We start from the raw sequence: 20,136 nt of genomic DNA on the forward strand, positions 1-20,136 counted from the left end.
AATCCTTGAGATTCTCTAAGTTTTAGCCCTTTTCTCCAGACAGAAAGAGTACAATCAAGAAAAAAACCTTAAAAATATGAAACAGATAATTTTTCACTCTTCTACAATTTCTTTACTGATAATACTGACTACAAATTTTATAAAATATAAATACAACATTCTTCTTTACATTAAACTGCCTTGTTGCTGTCTGGTTATACTGTATCAAACACAAACTAAGCAATGGCTCTATCCCTGACCTATCCTTATTTTTTTTGTCTCAGAGTATCAAATATAAACTACACATTACTTAGAATAAAACATTTTTTAAAAATTTAGCAATGTTATGAAAAACAATATATATAAATCAGAAAAGATTAGAAAGTACTTTCATGTCAGAAGACTGGCCCAGTGGTCCCCTTTCCAGAATATAGAATACTCCTGATTATATCTAGGACATAGAAACTTAAAAAGAAAAAAAAAAGATACTTTACTTTTATTCTGCAAGGACCTTTAATGTCTCTTAAATCTACTCCCAACTATTCATATCTATTATTTAGTTTATACTACACATATAGAAACTCTCAGGTTTTCTACTTACCATGGCCACTATTGGTATAGGCACACCAAATATCTCTTCATCCACTGACCCAAAATTGTGGCTTCAAATAAAATTGATGAAAAAGTCAGTTATAGTTCTAGAAACATTGATTCTATAATTCAGAAAACTGATTTTCTTTTTTTTTCTGATTTTCATATAAACCAAAAAGTTATGTAATGAACATAAAAGCATCCCACACAAATAACACAATGCTAAGGCACTTGAATTCAGGGTCAGTTTTGCTGGTTTCTATATCTGATGTTCCTTATTACCTCGTATCCTTCACAGGAGGCAAGATAGAAAGTGGTATTGAAAGCAAGGAAGCAAGGAGGCCACTCCAATGCATCTGAACATAAAAATATGTCATCAGAATCCAAGCTAAATTCTACAAAAATTGGTGATTCAAAAGGAGGGGAAAAAAAAAACTTTACCTTATAAGGATCAAATAGTCCAGTTGCACTGGCATTTGAAAAATCCGTGGCAAATTCGGAACCTAAATTTACATTGAAAATAATATATTATAAGTAGTGTCAATCAACAACTATCCCTAGTTTATAATCTAGAGCTTTGGCCTCAAATTCACTCCAAAATATATATTTCCAGTGCAGAGCCCCCAAAGCAATTTCCCACTTAATCTTTTTGAACTTTTATAATTTACAAAAGCACTTTCACATACACTGTCACATCATAATCTTCAGATTCATTGTTTTTTTTTTTTTTAACATTTATTTATTTGAGAGAGAAAGAGAACGTGCCTGCACGAGTTAGAGCAGGAACAGGAGAGAATCTCAAGCAGACTCCCCGCTGAGTACAGAGACTGAACTGACTTGGGGGCTTGATCATAGGCACTCCCATCCGCAGTTTAAAGATGGAGTTCAAAGATGCCATGTGATTGCCTATAGTTACCCAGATGCAAAGTGGCAAATGTGTTATCGAACTTGAGTCTTACCACTTTTGAATTAAGACTGTTCCTCCGTTCTTCTGTTTGAGGTTTCATCACAATTTAAAAATCACTCTCCTCTTACAAATCTGAAGTCTATCTAGCTTTACTATACCTAGGGTACCAAGGAGCAGTATGTTTGGGATAAGAGAAGGGAAAAAAAGTAACTTCCACTTTTTTAGGTGAATCATTTCTATCAAATCTCAGTTACTTGAGATAGATCAGATCATCTTTACCTTTTGTGAGCTTATGTAACAACCATGTATCAAGAGTCCCAAAGCAACAATTATCTTCTGCAACTGCCTTTTGTACCTAGAAAATACAACAGCACAAAACTGACTCAAAAAGGCTAAATTATTAAGTGCACAATTAAGTGCCGATTAGTAAATACAATATAATCCCATTTCTTATAAGAATGAATATATATATATATAAAGAAGCTATTTAAAAAAATATACTCCCAAGCAATTACTATAAGGTATAAAAAGCTTTAATTTTACACAAAGCATGTGTTACACTTGTGATGAAAGAACAAAGTACGTATACATATTTTTAGTTTAGACATATGACTATGTCTACATACACAAAGTCTAAAATGGGATGGTATGGGCGGCCCCCGTGGTGCAGCGGTTTAGCACCGCCTGCAGCCCGGGGCGTGATCCTGGAGACCTGGGATCGAGTCCCACATCAGGCTCCTTACATGGAGCCTGCTTCTCCCTCTGCCTGTGTCTCTGCCTCTCTCTCTCTCTAGCTGTGTCTCTATGAATAAATAAATAAAATCCTTAAAAAAATAAAAAATAAAAAAAATAAAACGGGATGGTATAATCACGGTTCAAATCCAACCCACAAAGTATCTTTAAACTAGCTAATAAAGAAAATGAAATGACTCTGGGGATTTCACTATTTTTTTTTAAATAGGCTCTATGCTCAATGTGGGGCTCAAACTCACGACCCCAAGATTAAGAGTCTACCCACTGAGCCCTACCCTCAGGCTCTACCCACTGAGCCAGCCAGGTGCCCTGAGATATTACTAAACATAGTGCAAACAATGCCCTACGTCATACTTCATCACCTCTCCAACTCTTATTTGTTCTTCCAGACTAGCAGTTCCTGGCTTTGCCCAGGCCAGCACCCTATGGAAATCTTCCACATAGCCCTTATCTCACATCATTACTTCCCTATTAGGCCCTAAGCTCCTTAAGAGCAGGAACTAAATTTGTAAGTCCAATACCTAGAAGACTTACTGGCATATAGGAGATGTTTGAAAAATGTCTCCTAAATAAATGAGATAAAAAGAATAGCAAATTAATCTATTTAAGGATGAATTATACTTGAACAGTAGAAAAGATCAATAAAATGAAAACACATGACATAAGTTCCAAAAAAGTAGTCATTTGCAGATTATTTATAACAAATACTTTGAAAATCCCATTCCAGTTTTAAACCACTTAAATATGGAGTGTTTAAAGTAATATTACTTTATTTCAAACTCTTTAAATTTAGAAATTGTGATTCTAAAATTTGTTCCAGATTAGATTAAGGTTAATCTGTATTTCAGTGCCTGGTAAATAGTGTAAATTCATCCATCCATTCAAAAAATATTTGAGGGATCCCTGGGTGGCTCAGCGGTTTAGCACCTGCCTTCAGCCCAGGGTATGGTCCTGGAGACCTGGGATCTAGTCCCACATTGGGCTCCCTGCATGGAGCCTGCTTCTCCCTTTGCCTGTGTCTCTGCCTCTCTCTCCCTCTGTGTGTCTCTCATGAATAAATAAATAAAATCTTAAAAAAAATTTGAAAGTCAGGTCCTCTAACAGATAGTAGGTTCATATGAGGCTACAAGAACAGAGTCAACATTAGGGCTTCCTAAGGTAGGAGCATCAGGTCAATCCTCCTTGTTTTGGATTAAGACCTCAGATGGCTCAGGGTGCCTAGGTGGCTGGGCTGGTTAAGCATCTGCCTCATATCAGGTCACATCCCTTTCATCCCCTCTCATGCCCCCCCCCCCCCTTGTGCGCACACTCTCTTGAATAAACAATCTTCTTCTTCTTCTTCTTCTTCTTCTTTTTTTTAAGATTTTATTTATTTGAGACAGCACGAGATGGAGGAGGAACAGAGGGAGAGGGAGAAGCAGACTCCTCACTGAGGAGGGAGCCTGACACAGGCTCCATCCTGTCGGATCACACAACCTGAGCTGAAGGCAGACGCTTAACTGACTCAGCCACCCAGGTGCCTCAATAAACAGAATCTTAAAAAAAAAAAAAAAAAAAAAAAAAAGGCTCTACCCTATGAGTAAGGATAAACTAGAAAGACAAGCTGTCATAGGAACTGCAACTCAGTTTTGAATCAATCATTAACTGGATGGAGGTAATCCTGGTGCCTACAAGAATGGAAAAAACAAACATAAACCCTATTCAGAGCAAGAGAGTGCTATGTTAAGGCTCCCAGAATTTCTACGTATAATTTTGCAAATACAATGTCTAGCTGATATACATACACGTGCATACAAATAAGTAACCAGGATCATCGAACTCATGGAGTTATATATATTAAATACATTCAGCTTTTTGTATGTTAATCATACATCCATAAAGTAATTTAAATTTAAAAGAAATTAAATAATCAGGCATCTGAGGAAACAGGAGACCATGAAAAAAAAAAAGAGAGAATCTATGGGGCTACAGATATTAGAATTAAAAGTTATACACTTTAAAATGCCATGCTAATTATGTAAAGCAAAAAGTTCTAGAACTAAAAGATTAAGAACTTAATGGATTTTTTAAAAAGATTTTATTTATTTGACAGAGTGAGAGAGAGAGAGAGCACGAGCAGGGGGGAGGGGCAGAGGGAAAGGGAAGAAGCAGGCTCCCCACTGAGCAGAGAGCCCAACATGGGGCTCCATCCCAGGACCCTGGGATCATGACCTGAGCCGAAGGCAGATGCTTTACCAACTGAGCCACCCAGGCACCCTAATGGATGGGTTTTATTAGCACATTAGGAACAACTTAAGAGAGAATAGATTTGGGAGAAAGGTTAGAAAAGAATGGAGCAGAAGTTACTTTTGAAGATAATGGCTGAGAAATTTTAAAAATCAATGAAAAGAAATCAAGCAATGAATTCAAGACACTCTACAAACCCCAAGTAGGATGCCACTCTTAGACAACAGATACAGATAACAAATATAAATGTATTTGATAAATTCAACATCTATTCATAATAAAGAGTCTTAGCAAACTAAGTAAGGTAGAGGATTTCCTTAATTTGAGAAAGGGTATCTAAAGAAAATCTACTACAAATTCATACTAAATGGTGAAATGTTGAAAGCTTTTGTCCCAAAATCAGGAATGAGAAAAGGATGTGTGTGGCCAAACCTCTAGTCAATATATCCTAGAAGTCCTTGTCAATGTTTAAAAAGAAAAGGAAAGGGCAGCCCTGGTGACTCAGCGGTTTAGCGCTGCCTTCAGCCCAGGGCCTGATCCTGGAGACCTGGGATGGAGTCCCACATTGGGCTCCCTGCGTGGAGCCTGCTTCTCCCTCTGCCTGTGTCTCTGCCTCTCTCTCTCTTTCTCTGTGTGTCTCTCATGAATAAATAAATAAAATCTTTAAAAAAAAAAAAAAGAGAAGGAAAGAAAAGTCATATTTCTACATCATATTGTTATGCCAAGGAATTACAAGTTAATTCAATGAAATACTACTGCACACCTATTGGAATGGCTAAAATCCAAACCCCTGATATCAAATGTTAGCAAGGATGTGGAGCAACAGGAACTCTCATTCATTGTTGGTAGGAATGTAAAATGGTATAACCACTTTGGAGAATAGTTGGGCATTTTCTTAAAAAACTAACCATAATCTTATCGTCTAATATAGCAACTGCACACCTAGGTATTTACTCGAATGAGTTGAAATTTATCTTTATACAAAAACCTGCACACAAATGTTTACACCAACTTTATTCATAAGTTCCAAAAATTAGAAGCAACAATATGTCCTCCAACGAGTGATTAGATAAGCAAATTGAAATACATCTAGACAATGAAATACTAATCAGTGATAAAAAGAAATGCATTACCAAGCCATAGAAAGACATGAAAACCATTGTTTTGTTGATTTTTTCAACTATTTTTTCTACTCTCTATTTCATTAATTTTCATGCTAATCTTTACGTTTCTTCCCTTCTACTACTATGGGTTCAGTTTGCTACCTTTTGCCAGTGTCTTAAGTTAGAATGTTAGACAGTTGTTAACATAGTCTCTATAGGTAATATAGTCTGGCTATAAATTTTTATCTAAACACTGATGTTGCTGCAACACATGACTTGGTATATTGTGTTTTCATTTTCATTAATCTCAAAGTATCTTCTAATTTCTCATAGAATTTCTTCTTTTACCCATTGGTCATGTAAGAAATTAGTTTGATTTCCATATATTTTTGAACATCCCAAATTTTGTTCTGTGAATTCTTTTTTTTTAAATTAGGATTTTATTTTTAGTAATCTCTACACCCACTGTGGGGCTTGAACTCACAACCCTCAGATCAAGGGTCACATCCTCTACTGACTGAGGCAGCTAGGCACCTCACCTTTCTGTTATTTATAATTTCACTCCTTTGTTATCAGAGAAATACTTTGTATGATTTCAGTCCTTCTAAATTTACTGAGGCCTGCATTATGGTGTAGCATGTGTGTATCTTGGAGAAGATTCCATGTGCATTTAAGAATGTATATTCTGTTATTGGAGTTTTCCATAAACACCTGTTTGATCTAGTTAGCTTATACTATTGTCTAAGTTTTCTATTTCTTTGTTTATCTGTCTAGTTGTTCCATGCATTATTAAAGGTGGGGTGTTGAAGTCTTTAGCTATTACTATTGAATTGTCTATTTTCCCCTTAAATTCTTTTTATATGAGATTTTATTTATTCATGAGAGAATCAGAGAGAGAGAGAGAGAGAGAGAGAGAGAGGCAGAGACACAAGCAGAGGGAGAATCAGGCTCCATGCAGGAAGCCCGACATAGGACTCGATCCCAGGTCTCAAGGATCATGCCCTGGGCTGAAGGCGGCACTAAACTGCTGAGCCATCTGAGGTGCCCTTCCCCTTCAATTCTGTTAACTTTTATTTCATGTATTTTGGGGCACTGTTATTACATGCACATATGTTTATAATTGTTATATATTTCTGGTGGATTGACTATCATTATAAAGTGCCCTTCTTTAGCTATAATAACATTTTTTGTTTTAAAGTCTATTTTGTTGTATATTAGCATATCCACTTAGCTATGGTTGCTGTTTGCATGAGAGATCTTTTCCATCTATTTACTTTTAACTGATTTGTAGTTTGTAATCTAAAGTGTTTCTCCTGTAGACAGCATTATAGTTGGCTCTTCTTTTTTTATTATCCAATCTAAAATTGCAATGAGAAATTACTTCTACCTACCAAAATGGCTAAAATTAAAAAAAAAAAACAAACAAACCTGATAATACCAATTATCATGGTAAATAAAATATGAAGTCCTCTCAATGACTAATAGTGGGTATGTAAATTATCAAAAATTATGGGAAATATTTTATATTATCCACTAAAAGTGAAGATATATATACACACACACATCCATGCCCTAAAAATTCCATTCCTATATATAGATAAAGCAGAAATGCCTTTAATATGTTCCCCAAAAGACAGCATCATTCATAATAGCCCAAAACTAGAAATAACTCAAATGTACATGAAAAGAATGGATAAATGAATAGTGATAAAATCAAATACTGAACACTAAATAGCAATGAAAATAGAAGAAAATTAATTTACATATTTATACAAAATACAAAAGAATTCAGTTAAAACTAAAATATAGTGTGGAGAAAAACACCACACCTAAGTATAACAGTAAAAGTGTCAAAGTGGAAAGAAAATGTGATACATAGTATCACAATGTTCTATTTCTTTCTTTCTTTTTTTTCTTTTTTACAATGTTCTATTTCTTGATTCTAGTAGTGTTACACAGATGTTTGCTCTACAATGTATCAATGAGTGGTACATTTTTGTTTTTTTCAGTTTTCTGTATGTTACTTTGTGTGTGTGTGTGTGTGTGTGTGTGTTATGACTTTAAAATATTTTTTAAATTTTTTTAATAAAATATTTTTAAAAACGGAGTAAAGATTCCTGTATTCCATCTCAGTATGTAGTAGACAATTTTCCCTCAAATAAGCAAATTACTGTATTTATTTTTTTCTTCTCTGTAATTTACACACATGTGTGCGTGCGTACATGCACACACACAATCTTTCCTTACCTCAACCAGGTTCTGTAAAATCCAGGCCAATCTCAAAGAAACATGCTGGTTTGTGAAATTGAATAAACTGACTGCTAAAAATCGTTTATTTCTAGTGAAAAAGTGCAGCACTCGGCAGGAATTCTGTAATAGCTATTAAAAAGAAAGGTATTTTAGGAAAATGCATTTAATGATGCTTGATATTTCTATATTAATTCTACACACATGAAAACAAACCCAATAACAAACAAATCATTCAACTACTTATAGTGTTCCCAGCACTTAAGAAAATAAAGTAAAGCAATATTACCCTAAGTGGACAATTTGTATTCTAACATACGTAACACATCTACTATGACCTTCTTTAGTAAACACAAGAAGCTAAAGATAAAATCTTTTAATATAAAAGGGAGAGAGTCAAGGGAGAAAATTATATTCCTGTTAGAAATATATTTTTAATGAAATTAATTTAAATTATAAAGGAAAGCCTCCTATATATTAAGTACCTAAAATTTGGGATGTATGATTTCATTCAATACTATCTATACAGATTTATCTAAATCAAAGATGAAATATATATAGTTTAAAATTTACTTCTTAGTAAACAAAATCTTTAATTAAAAAGAAAAAGGTTTTCATAGAAAACAAGCTTTGAGTTTTAAGCCTTCTAAGACATGGTAAAAAAAAAAAAATCAAAAAACAAAAACTTTATCCTGCCATCTATTATAAGAATGAAGATGAACAATTCTACTTATGACCAATGTTTTACAAAATATTCACTTACAGAGAATTTACCTACTTCTTGCATTTTTTTCCTCTGTTACTGCCCACCCCTCCCCTAAAAAATATATTTAAAGGAGTGCCTGGGTGGCTCCGTTGGTTAAGCATCTGACTCTTGATTTCAGCTCACGTGATTATCTCAGGGTCATGAAATCGAGCCCTGCATCAGGCTCTGTGCTGACGTAGAGCGTTCTTAAGATTCTCTCTCTCCTTTTTCCTCTGCCTCTCCCTCCCCACTCACACGCACATGCTCTCTCTAATATATATATATTAGTGGTATATATATATATATAATAGTATATATATATACATTTAAGCATTTTGACTTACTAAAATAATAAATAATAAATGCAACAATCAAGAAAATGTATAGATTCAATTCTCTTTACATTTCAGTCTTTTTTTTTTTGAACAATGAGCCCCATTTTTTTTTTCCTTTTCTTTTTGGTGAGAGCATTTAAGTTCTACTTTTTTCTTTTCTTTTCTTTTCTTTTTTTTAACATTTTATTTATTTATTCACGAGAGACACAGGGGGAGAGAGAGAGTCAGAGACACAGGCAGAGGGAGAAGCAGGCTCCATGCAGGAAGCCTGACGTGGGACTCAATTCCCAGGTCTCCAGGATCACGCCCTGGGCCGAAGGCCGCACTAAACCACTGAGCCACCCAGGCTGCCTCTAAGTTCTACTCTTAGTCAATTTCAATTATATAATACAGTATTATTAATTATAGTAATTATGATATAAATTAGATCCTCAGACCTTATTCATCATATTAACTTTATACCCTTTTAACTTCCTTCTCACCTTATTCAGTGCTCAAACCTTTTCTTTCTTTATATTTTGCACACTGTTTATTAAAAGATAAGAGTTTCCAAAAAATAAAAAAATAAAAAAATAAAAGATAAGAGTTTCTTAAATCTTAATCCTTATATTAAGGAACGTTTCAAACTGAAAGAGGTTCTTCCTTCCTAAGAATACTATACTTCCCTCTATTAAAAAAAAATCAGATTTAATATCCTCAGGGATCTTCTACTAAAATGCAGATAATGGGGGAGGGGGCACACAAAAAGTATTAAGAGTTCTTACACTTGCACTTTTAATCAACATACGAACAATTAACATTTTGTTTTTACATTTAACAAATATTTATTGAGTACCTTCTATGTACTGTGCTAGGCCTTGAGAAAGCAGAATGAACAATATAGGCAGAAGCCCTGCCTTCTTGAAATTTACATTCTAGTGGGAAGAGACAGACAAGTAATCAAATCAGTAAGTGAGATAATTTAAGAAGACACTGAATGTAAAAATAAACCAATATTGAATGTACTACCAAAAAAAGAAAAAAAATCTGCTAGTTAAATTATGATATAATGCTAAGATATAATCAATGGTTAAAATGAGTTTTAAAAATTATGGTTAAAAATACATCCTGCTTTGGGTGCCTGGCTGGCTTACTAGGTAGAGCACGCAACTCCTGATCCTGAGGTTGTGAGTTCAAGCCCCATACTGGGTGTAGAGGTACCTAAAAACAAAATCTTAAAAAAAAATCCTCCTTAAAAAAATCACCCTTTTTAAATTGGGAAAAAGGTGTCTTATAAGTTATACATTGCTGGTAAGAATGTAAAAGATGAAGCTATTCTGGAAAAAAAGTCTGACAGTTTCTTATAAAGCAAAACATGCAATTACCATTTGACCTAGCAATTAATTGTACTCTTAGGGTATTATCTTAGAGAAGTGAAAACTTATGTTCACATGAAATTCTGTAAACAAATGTTCAAAACAGCTCTATTTGTAATAGCCAAAAACTGGGATTTGCACAGATGTCCTTAAACAGGTGGTGCATCTGTACACTGAACACAACTCAGCAATAAAAAGAAGCACATACAACTTGGATTTTCCAGGGAATTACACTAAGTGAAAAAAAGAAAATCCCAAAAGGTTTCGTACTACATCACTCTATGTATATAATATTCTGAAGTGAGAGAACATTTTTAATGGAGGACAGATTAGTGATTGCAAGGAGCGAGAGATGAGAAGATAGTGGGGAGGTGCACAGGAGAGAAATGGATGTAGTTATAAAAGAGCAACATGAAAAAATATAAACAAACAAACAAATAAATAAATAGAGCAACATGAGAGTCCCTCGTAAGGATGGTACTGTTCAGTGTCTTGACTGGTGGTAGATACATGAACACAGGAAAAAAACTGTACAGAAATTATAACACACATACACACAAGTATAAGTAAAACTGATGAAATCTGAATAAGAGCTACACATTGTATTAACGTCAATATCCTGTTTGTGACACTACAGTATAGTTTTGTAAAATGTTACCATTGAGAGAAACTGCAAAGCCTATAAGGGATCCCTGTATTATTTCTTACAACTGAATATGAATTTACACTTATCTCAACTAAAATTTCAACTGAAAAAATGTACATCTCAAAATCTTTGAAATGTGATTAAGTGCTGTGAAAGAAATAAAGAACAATATAATAGAGACTGGATAAGGGGCTGGGGACATGCTACTCTATAAATAGGATAGCAGGAAAGAGCCCACATGGAGGAGATGGCCTATGAGCTGGGCCTGGAAGGATGAGAAGAATCTAGTCATAATGGGAGAGAGAGCCCCTTGAGGGTACAAAGGCCTGAAGGTAAGAGACAGCTTGGGTGCTTTAAGAACAAAAGCAGGCTGGCAAAGCTGGAGCTCAATCCTCTGTAGCTTCAGGGACAAAGGGTCTGGGAAGTGGTCAGAGCTTTAGACAAGGCCAATCAATCCATGGTAAGGAGTTGAGATTTTATGCTAAAAGCAAAGAGAAGCCTTACCAACCATTAGGCAAGACTCAGAACAACAGTGAAAGGAAACATGCTAAACTCCAGGAGTCTGTGTACATTTTTCTCCTAAGAGAAGCCAAAGCTTACACCATACACATGTTCAATATCAAGCAGAAGTGCTTTAAATGCTGAGTTTGTGGTTTAAGTGTTTTACATTTGAGATTTGGAGTTCATACTACAGAAGTAAATGTTTCCAAAGTCAAAACTTATTTTCAAAGGGATAAAAGTTTTATGAAGTTTTTTTTTAATTTTTATTTTATTTATTTATGATACACACAGAGAGAGTCACACAGAGAGAGAGAGAGTGAAAGAGGCAGAGACATAGGCAGAGGGAGAAGCAGGCTCCATGCACCGAGCGCGATCCCGGGTCCCCAGGATTGCGCCCTGGGCCAAAGGCAGGCACCAAACCGCTGCGCCACCCAGGGATCCCGGGATAAAAGTTTTAAATACCTCACTGACTAACCTAAGAAATGCTTGACAAATTGACCCATTAAAAACTAAAATTATCCATTAAGATACCGAATTACACATTATAAACAGTATAATTTTAAATTCTGCCATTTAAAGTTCATGACATTTTCTTATAATCATTTTCAGCTCCTTAATTAGTCTTTCCTGTAAACAGCACCTCTCAGTTCTCAGCCTTACAAGTTATTAAAGCAAGGTGCATTTTCATATATTAAATGAACAGAAGAAAAGCCAATGTGGGAGAGATTACGGCAAAAGTGTTTCACTCATGCATCGCTGTCATATTCCATAATATATTCCTGTTTGTTTTCATATAAAATTAATGTCTCCCAATAGTTATTGAGTAAACTATATGCTCCAGATACTCCCTGAAGCACCATCTGGTACAGGCACCTAACTGAGAAGGCATTTAGCTGTGCGGCATTAGAACATGTAATATTGTAAAATGCAATATGCAATATTGATGACAACACATATTTCAGGTTTGGCCACATTTAGAAAATTATCTTGCCCTCTGACTCAATAATCCCGCACTTACATTGTCACTGTCATGGTCATCACCACTGTCATTTGCTACCACTATGTGTGTAGTAGGCATCAGGTTAAGAGCTAGTGGCAGTCAGCTACTTATCTATTTCGATATCCACTCTCCATTTTTATAACAATAGAGGATGAAATTTAGACATTTCTGTATTTTTTTCTGGACATAGTTTGCATTTTGTCTATTTTTTTTTCAAGATCAGCCACATGAATTCTCACTCACGTGAGAACATCTAGGCCATTCTAAACCTCTTCGGGGTTTCCTGAAGCACAGTTAACTACTCCAGTCTATCACCACATATGCTTTGGGGTGACTACTACGAAGTTTCACTGATGTGAAGAGTGTACAGGTATGTATTCTCTTATCAGTGTCGTAAAACTGAACAATTAGGACATTACACTCTTAAGCCTACAGCAAAGGGATATTTACAGGGAAAATAGTAACATCCAAATCATAGAAGTTAAGATTACCTTCATTATGAGTGAATTATTCCAAGATTTTACAAGTTCAACAGCTCTTAAATCTTGCCAACTAATGAAGTTGTGAAAATGATTTCCCGTTTTCCTAAGAAAGATAAAAACAGCATTTTGTGACTCAGTCAGAGGCTGAGGCTATATTAAATAAATCAGAGGCTATATTATTTTTTTTTCCCAGAGGCTATATTAAATAAAAAATCTGTTACAAGAGAAAAAATTAGAGGCCGCAATGGAATCTCAAAGTAGGATTTAATTAGATGGGGCTTGCTGAATGACTTTTTTATTTTATAAATTGAACACATTTTGTAACAATTATAACACAATATAGTATGGAATTCTAGATAAAATTCTATTGGAAAGATATTCTTTTTGAAGCAGTACAATGTGCACACTTCTACAACAAAGCAAATCTAATGAAAAGTCCTTTAAAGACTTGCTTATACACTTTGAAAAGCAAGAAGCCAATGTTTTCCCCATCATTGTACTTGATACAGACAATACTTGATACAATACATACAATGATCTTGTATCAATACTTGATACAGATCAAAACTTCTATACCTACAGAAGAGCTGAAATATTACCTGAACCTATTTCTACACCTCTCAACTTTACAATAGGCTTAGCCACTGGCAACCTACCAGGCTTATTAAAATGTGTCTGAAAAAAAGAAATTCAACAACTTTTGGATCGACAATGCAATGTAAGGACAGAACTAAGAAATATAGTAGAAAGAAATCATTTCCCTTTTTGGCTCCTGCAAGTTCAACCACTGACATCCACTAATCTTTGATATGAAACTCAGGCTTACTTTCTACCCTATTTCTGACTGCCCTTCTGTGTGGGTTTGACCATGTTTAATTCCCTAGACTGCTGTTTCCCACACTTCTTATGCAGTCTACACTCAAAGGCACATCCTCAACTTTATTACCTGGTAACATCCTACTCTTGAAATGCTACCATCCCAATACATTAGTCGACACATCTTGCTACTATTCCAGTTCTCTCAATCTTACTCTCTAAATACTTTTCCTTCAACCTCACTGCAGCCTTTAATCCTTCAGACATTCCCTCTTCTTCCTACCAACCTCTCCCAAGCTTCCTTCCTTTCTTGTGTTCCGTGATCTATCACTATACCCCTTGAATCTCTCTCTTTATAAAAATTGTGGTGAAATATACATAACATGAAATTTGCCATTTTAAGCATGTTTAAGTGCACAGTTCAGTGGCATTAAGTACATTTCACAATGTTCTGTTACTATCACCAATATTTCCAAACATCCACCTTCTTGCTACTGTGAATAATGCTATTATAAGAACTGCTGTACAAGCAGCCATTTGAGTCCCTGTTTCCAATCCCTTTGGGCATACCTGGGATCAGAATTCTGGGCATGTGCTAAGTCTACTTTTTGAAGAACTGCTTGACTTCTTTCCATAGCGGCTACACCATTTTACATCCCCGCCATCAGCATACAAGAGCTCTAGGGTTTCCACATCTTCACCAAAACTTGTCATTTTCCATTTTTTAAATTATAGCGATCCTGCTGGGTGTAAAGCAGTACCTCACTGTGGTTTTGATATGGGTTTCCCCAATGGCTAATGATATTGCACATCTTTCCATGTGTTTATTGACCATTTATATATTAGTCTAGTTCTCTGTCCATTTATGAATTAGGTTATTTGGGTTTTTGCTGTTGAGTTGTAGTTCTTTATATCCTAAATATTAATTATTTATCAAATACATTATTTGCAAATATATATTTTCTACCATTTTGAGTTTTTTTCACCCACTTCATAGTTTCCTTTCCCTGAGGATGAGAACTCTCTATTTTTTTTTCTTTTATTTTTTTTATTTTTTAATTTTTATTTATTTATGATAGTCACAGAGAGAGAGAGAGGCAGAGACACAGGAGGAGGGAGAAGCAGGCTCCATGCACCAGGAGCCTGATATGGGATTCGATCCTGGGTCTCCAGGATCGCGCCCTGGGCCAAAGGCAGGCGCCAAACCACTGCGCCACCCAGGGATCCCGAGAACTCTCTATTAATGAGAATCACAGCATTCACCTATACATGAACATGTTACTTCTTTTTCCTTCAGTGATCCCAATAGTCACCATTATCATTAGTACAAATCAGAAGTGATTTTCCTATGTTCCTGCAGATGAAATTAAAACCAAACACACCAAAGTGCATACCAAGACACATGCTTTCCATATTACATGCTGTAGTCAGTTTCTAGAAATCTTACTGCACATTTAAGATATCAAGGACTATAAATTTTTCCAGATACATTTTTAAAATGTAAATTGCACACTATGTCAAAATAATTTCAACATGACTTTATTTCTTGTTATTTATGATTCAATTTAGGCATTTTTTATATTTTGGGGAATTCAATAGTTGAGAAAATTAAAGAAAATTTAGTTGTCAAAAATATCTTAATAGCTTAACTATTGTATGCAACTTAGCTGATACCTGTAAGTTTTTGATATCAGTGAAGTCCAATTTATCTATTTTTTGTTTTGTTAGCTGTGGTTTTAGACCCATTTAAGAAATCAATTCTACATCCACAGCCATGAAAATTTTCCTCTATGCTTTCTTCTAAGAGTTTTGCAGTTTTATCTTAAATTTAGTCTTCAGGGTGCCTGGGTGGCTCAGGGGTTGAGCGTCTGCCTTTGGCTCAGGTGGTGATCCTGGGATCCTGGGATCAAGTCCTGCATCAGGCTCCCCACAAGGAGGCTGCTTCTCCCTCTGCCTATATCTCTGCCTCTTTGTGTCTCTCATCAATAAATAAATAAAATATTTTTTTTTATAAATAAAATATTTAAAAATAAATAAAGTAAATTTAGTCTTCAATGCATTTTTAAGTTAATTTTTATATATGGTAAGGATCCACATTCATACTTTTGTATATAGACACCCACTTTTCTCAACACCACTTGTTGAGAAGATGGTTCTTTCTGCATGCCTGGTCTTGGTACCCTTGTCAAAAGTCAGTCGACCATTGTATTTGTTTCCTTGGGCTGACATAACAAAGCACCACAGACTCCATGGCTTAAGACAACAGCAATTTATCATCTCATAGTTCTGGAGACTAGACATTCAAAATCATGGTGTTGCCAGGGCCACACTCCCTCTGAAACCTGTAAGGGAATCTTTCCTTGCTTTATCCTAAGCTTCTGGAGGTCACAATAATCTCTGGCATTCCTTGGCTCATAGCTACATCACTCCGAACCTCCTCCTCCTCCACATGGCATTCTCCATCTTTTTATGAGGACGCTAGTCATACTGAATTACAAATCCACCTTACTGCATTATGACCTCACCCTAATTTAACTAATTACAGCCGCAGTGACTCTATTTCCCAAGGTCAAATTTTGAGGTGCTGCTGTTGCTTCTTTTGGGTTATTTCTCCCAAGTCTCCCTCACTCCTAAGTATGAGATTACGGAGTAAAAAGGTAAGACAATTCTCTAGCTCCTCAGATGTGGCCAAACTTGCAATATTTGATGTTATAACCAGTACTGCATATTGACTATTGTTACACTTTTAATGTGCTTGATAAATATTTGGAGACATCAATTTTATATGAAAACAAATATATGACAAAATATGACGGCAGTGCATGAGTCAAACAATTCTGCTATCATCTCACCCAGATTGACTTTTTTGTTAGTTTAGTACATAAAAATGCACTTTGCTTTAATAACTTGTAAGGCTGAGAACTGAGAGGTACTATTTATAGGAAAGACAAAGTAATTAAGGAGTTGAACGTGGTTATAAGGAAATGCCATCAATTCTGAATTGTATAGTTTTAAACTGTACTATTTATAATGTGTAATTTATATCTTAATGTATAATTTTAGTTTTTAATAGATTTATCCATCAAATATTCCTTAAATTATGACTAATTTCTTTAGTCAGTGAGTGAGATGTTTAAAACTTATTCCTTTGAAAATAAATGTGATAACTCTAGAAATCTGATTTTCCAGGGCACCTGGGTGGCTCGTGGTTGAGTGTCTGCCTTTGGCTCAGGTTGTGATCCTAGGATCAAGTCCCGTGTCAGGGTCCTCTCAGGGAACTTGCTTCTCCCTTTGCCCATGTCTCTCTCTGTCTCTCTTTCTGTGTCTCTCATGAATAAATAAATAAAATCTTTTGGGAAAAAAAAAAGGATTCTGATTTTCCCACTCCTCATGGATTGCTGATTTTTCTTTGTTGAGGGTTGGAGTTTCCAGTTTGCGACTTTTCCGAACTATTTTTTGCAAAGTGTATATTCCTTGTTGTGTGTGGTTACTGAAGTTTCTGCAACTTCTGTTACCTCTGTGATCAGCTAGGTACCTGCCAAAGATTTCTTTTCTTTTTTTTTTTTTTTAATATTTTATTTTTTTATTCATGAGACACAGACAGGAGGAGAGGCAAAGACACAGGCAGAGTTCTAGACAAGCAGGCTCCATGCAGGGAGTCTGATGTGGGACTCGATTCTAGGACCCTGGGACCACGCCCCGAGTCAAAGGCAGATGCCCACCCACAGAGCCATCCAGGCATCCCCAAAGATTTCCTTAAGTGTCTGGCTCCAAAAAAACTCCAAAAGGGACTAGCCCTTTATATCTTCTAATAGACACAGCTTAAGAAAGCCACTGTAGCTGAGAGGGCCAGAACCTAGGTAAGCATCTGTGCCAGTCGTGCAGGGCACAACTAAATCCACCAAAGCATATACACTCAAATTTTTGTAGGCCAATGTCCCCACTGTCTGCCCTGGTACCAGCCAGACGCTCCAGTAATGTGAGCTGCTTTCCCCACACCCGCAGCAGGGTTGAGGAGTAAAGGATGATGGCTCATTTGCACATGCCCTCTGACCTGAAAACATAGCTTCTTCCTTCATCCAGCATTCCCCTAGTTGTTATAAACCCTGATTGGATTCTAGAGTTCTGAACTAGTTTACCACAACCTCTCTTTCAAACTCAATGCTTGCTTTGACCAAGCCTCACAGGTTCCTACTCCATTATTCTACACAATGTCACTCTTTAACCCTTATCTTTCAAGTTAACCATCTACCTTTCCGATACCTAACCTGGGATCACTCCAGGTTCCTTCTGTGTCTACTTTCAACGCCAGAACCTTGTGAACTGATACCAATCCATATCTATGTAACAAAACCTTGCCTGTGTTCTCAGAATCACTTAAGGTGATAAAAGTCTTTCTCTTGTCCCTCCTTAGTTTCCTTCCCATGCCCTACAAATGGCACATCTTAATTTTCACCAGATTTCTCAAGCCCTAGGCCACCACTGGCCACCTGCTTCTAAAAGGGAGTAAGAACACAGCAATGACTTTCCTCAACTCCCCACTTCTCTTTTGGTTCAGAGGAAAAGCTTTCCCTCTCATGTCTCAGGCTGGCAGCTGCACCTGTAGTCTCTATACCCACGTCTTCCCAACTCTTCCATCGCTTTGTTTCAACCATATTCCATCAACTCTGTTGCTTAAATCTCCCCATCTTTGAAACAGAACCAAAAGCATCTCTCTTGACCAGGATGATGTGCCCCACATCTAACTGAGCCCCTTCAACATTTCCTCATCACTACCCATTACCTCAACTGAACACAATTCAAATGTAATTTAGATTTCTAATTATTCATGAAAATTATACTCACTATAGTAAATACTGTCTTCTTAATTTTCAGATTTACAGGCTCCATTTTTTTTTAAGATTATTTATTTATTTGACAGAGAGAGAGTACAAGCAGAGGGAGTGGAAGGCTTCTGCTGAGCTGAGAGCCTGATATGGGGCTCATACCCATGACCCCGGGATCATGACCTGAGCTAAAGGCAGATGCTTAACAACTGAACCACCCAGGTGCCCCTACAGGTTCCTTTTCAGTTTGACTTGCCTTTCTGCAATATTGACTCCTGATACTCATTTCTTCCTACCTAAAACTGTCACTTTCCTAAACTTCCATGATATCATTGTGCTGTTTCTTCTCCTACCTCTCAAGTATAGATTTTTTTGTTTCCTTTACAGATTTTTCTTCCTTAGACTGCCAGTTAAATGCTGTTATATCTGTTGAGGGTTGTATCCTTGGCCCCCTTCTCTTTTTAACTAGCTGCTCTCTGCAAAAACCAAAAAACCAAAAAACAAAACCAACCTGACCCATACCCATGAACAGTTACCATAGGACTACTCACTCATCTACATCTCTAGGGCCAGCCTCTCACTTCAGTTCCATCCCCTCACGAACAGTTGCCTTCCACATATTTGTGATAGTTTGCTCCATGCCATCTCAAATGCAACACATCCACGCCAAATCTGCTGCCCCTCTTCCTCTAGTGTGCCACACTTGGGTTAATGATATCTTAGCTGTTTCAGCCAAAAAGTAGGGGGAGGGTGTGTCATCCTAAGTCCACAAAGGGATTCCATAACATCGTTGGAGTTTATACTTTAATGGCAAAGGGAGAAACACATGAATAATTAAAACTGTCATTTCATGTAAGGATCATGCTATGAAATGCTGGCATGGTAAAGGAATAGAATAACTGGGGGTGAAGAGAGTTTTTAGATATGAGAGCAGAGACTTGAAAAAATAATAGCCTTCTTAAAAAGACTTCTCAGACTTGGTCTCATTCCCCTCAAATCCACTGTCTACCCTGATTCAAGAATATTCTTCTTAAGGATGCCTGGGTGGCTCAATGGTTGAGTGTCTATCTTCAGCTCAGGGCATATCTGGGATCCTGGGATTGAGTCCCACATTGGGCTCCCTGCAGGGAGCCTGCTTCTCACTCTGCCTATATCTCTGCCTCTCTCTGTGTCTCTCATGAATAAATAAATAAAATCTTTAAAAATAAAAAAGAATATTCTTTTTAAAATGTAAATTTGGTCACATTACTCTTCTGCTTAACAGCTTTTGATAGTTTCCCACTTCTTATAAGAGACAGACTCCTCATCCTTACCACAGCATATGGCGTTTCCTGGCCTAAGACCTGGCCTTCCCTTCCAGGTACATCTCCATCACTCAAAGACTGGAATGCCTATTATGTGTCAGGTTCTGTTCTAAATGTGAAGGATCCAGTGAGGATAGGGCAGACGAAAATCCCAATGCTCGTGGGACTTTTTATGCCTATGAGAGATATGTAATAAATATGCAAATAAGTAAATAAGAATTTTAGATAATGATAAATGATATGAAGAAAAGAAAATGGTAAAGTGAAGGGCAAATAAAATGCTCAGGGAAGTCTTCAAGGAGAAATGATCTCTGCAGTGA

At 36.3% G+C, this 20,136-nt stretch overlaps 1 protein-coding gene across 3 annotated transcripts in view; it reads right to left on the reverse strand.

The window, feature by feature from the left end:
* GK5 (glycerol kinase 5) overlaps positions 1–20,136 on the reverse strand; it is a 73,795-nt gene that overhangs the window by 38,095 nt on the left and 15,564 nt on the right. For 2 of the 3 annotated variants that reach the window (XM_072727052.1, XM_072727055.1), the window contains 6 exons: positions 12,880–12,973; positions 7,807–7,938; positions 1,757–1,832; positions 1,012–1,073; positions 853–926; positions 581–641 (listed from right to left, as the gene is read on the reverse strand). In XM_072727052.1, the coding sequence (XP_072583153.1) occupies positions 581–641; positions 853–926; positions 1,012–1,073; positions 1,757–1,832; positions 7,807–7,938; positions 12,880–12,973 (499 nt within the window). The remainder of the gene's footprint in view (positions 1–580; positions 642–852; positions 927–1,011; positions 1,074–1,756; positions 1,833–7,806; positions 7,939–12,879; positions 12,974–20,136) is intronic. The other variant, XM_072727053.1, reaches the window with a different exon arrangement.

The sequence above is a fragment of the Vulpes vulpes genome, chromosome 11 (genome assembly GCF_048418805.1).
Source record: "Vulpes vulpes isolate BD-2025 chromosome 11, VulVul3, whole genome shotgun sequence".
Lineage (NCBI taxonomy): Eukaryota > Metazoa > Chordata > Mammalia > Carnivora > Canidae > Vulpes > Vulpes vulpes.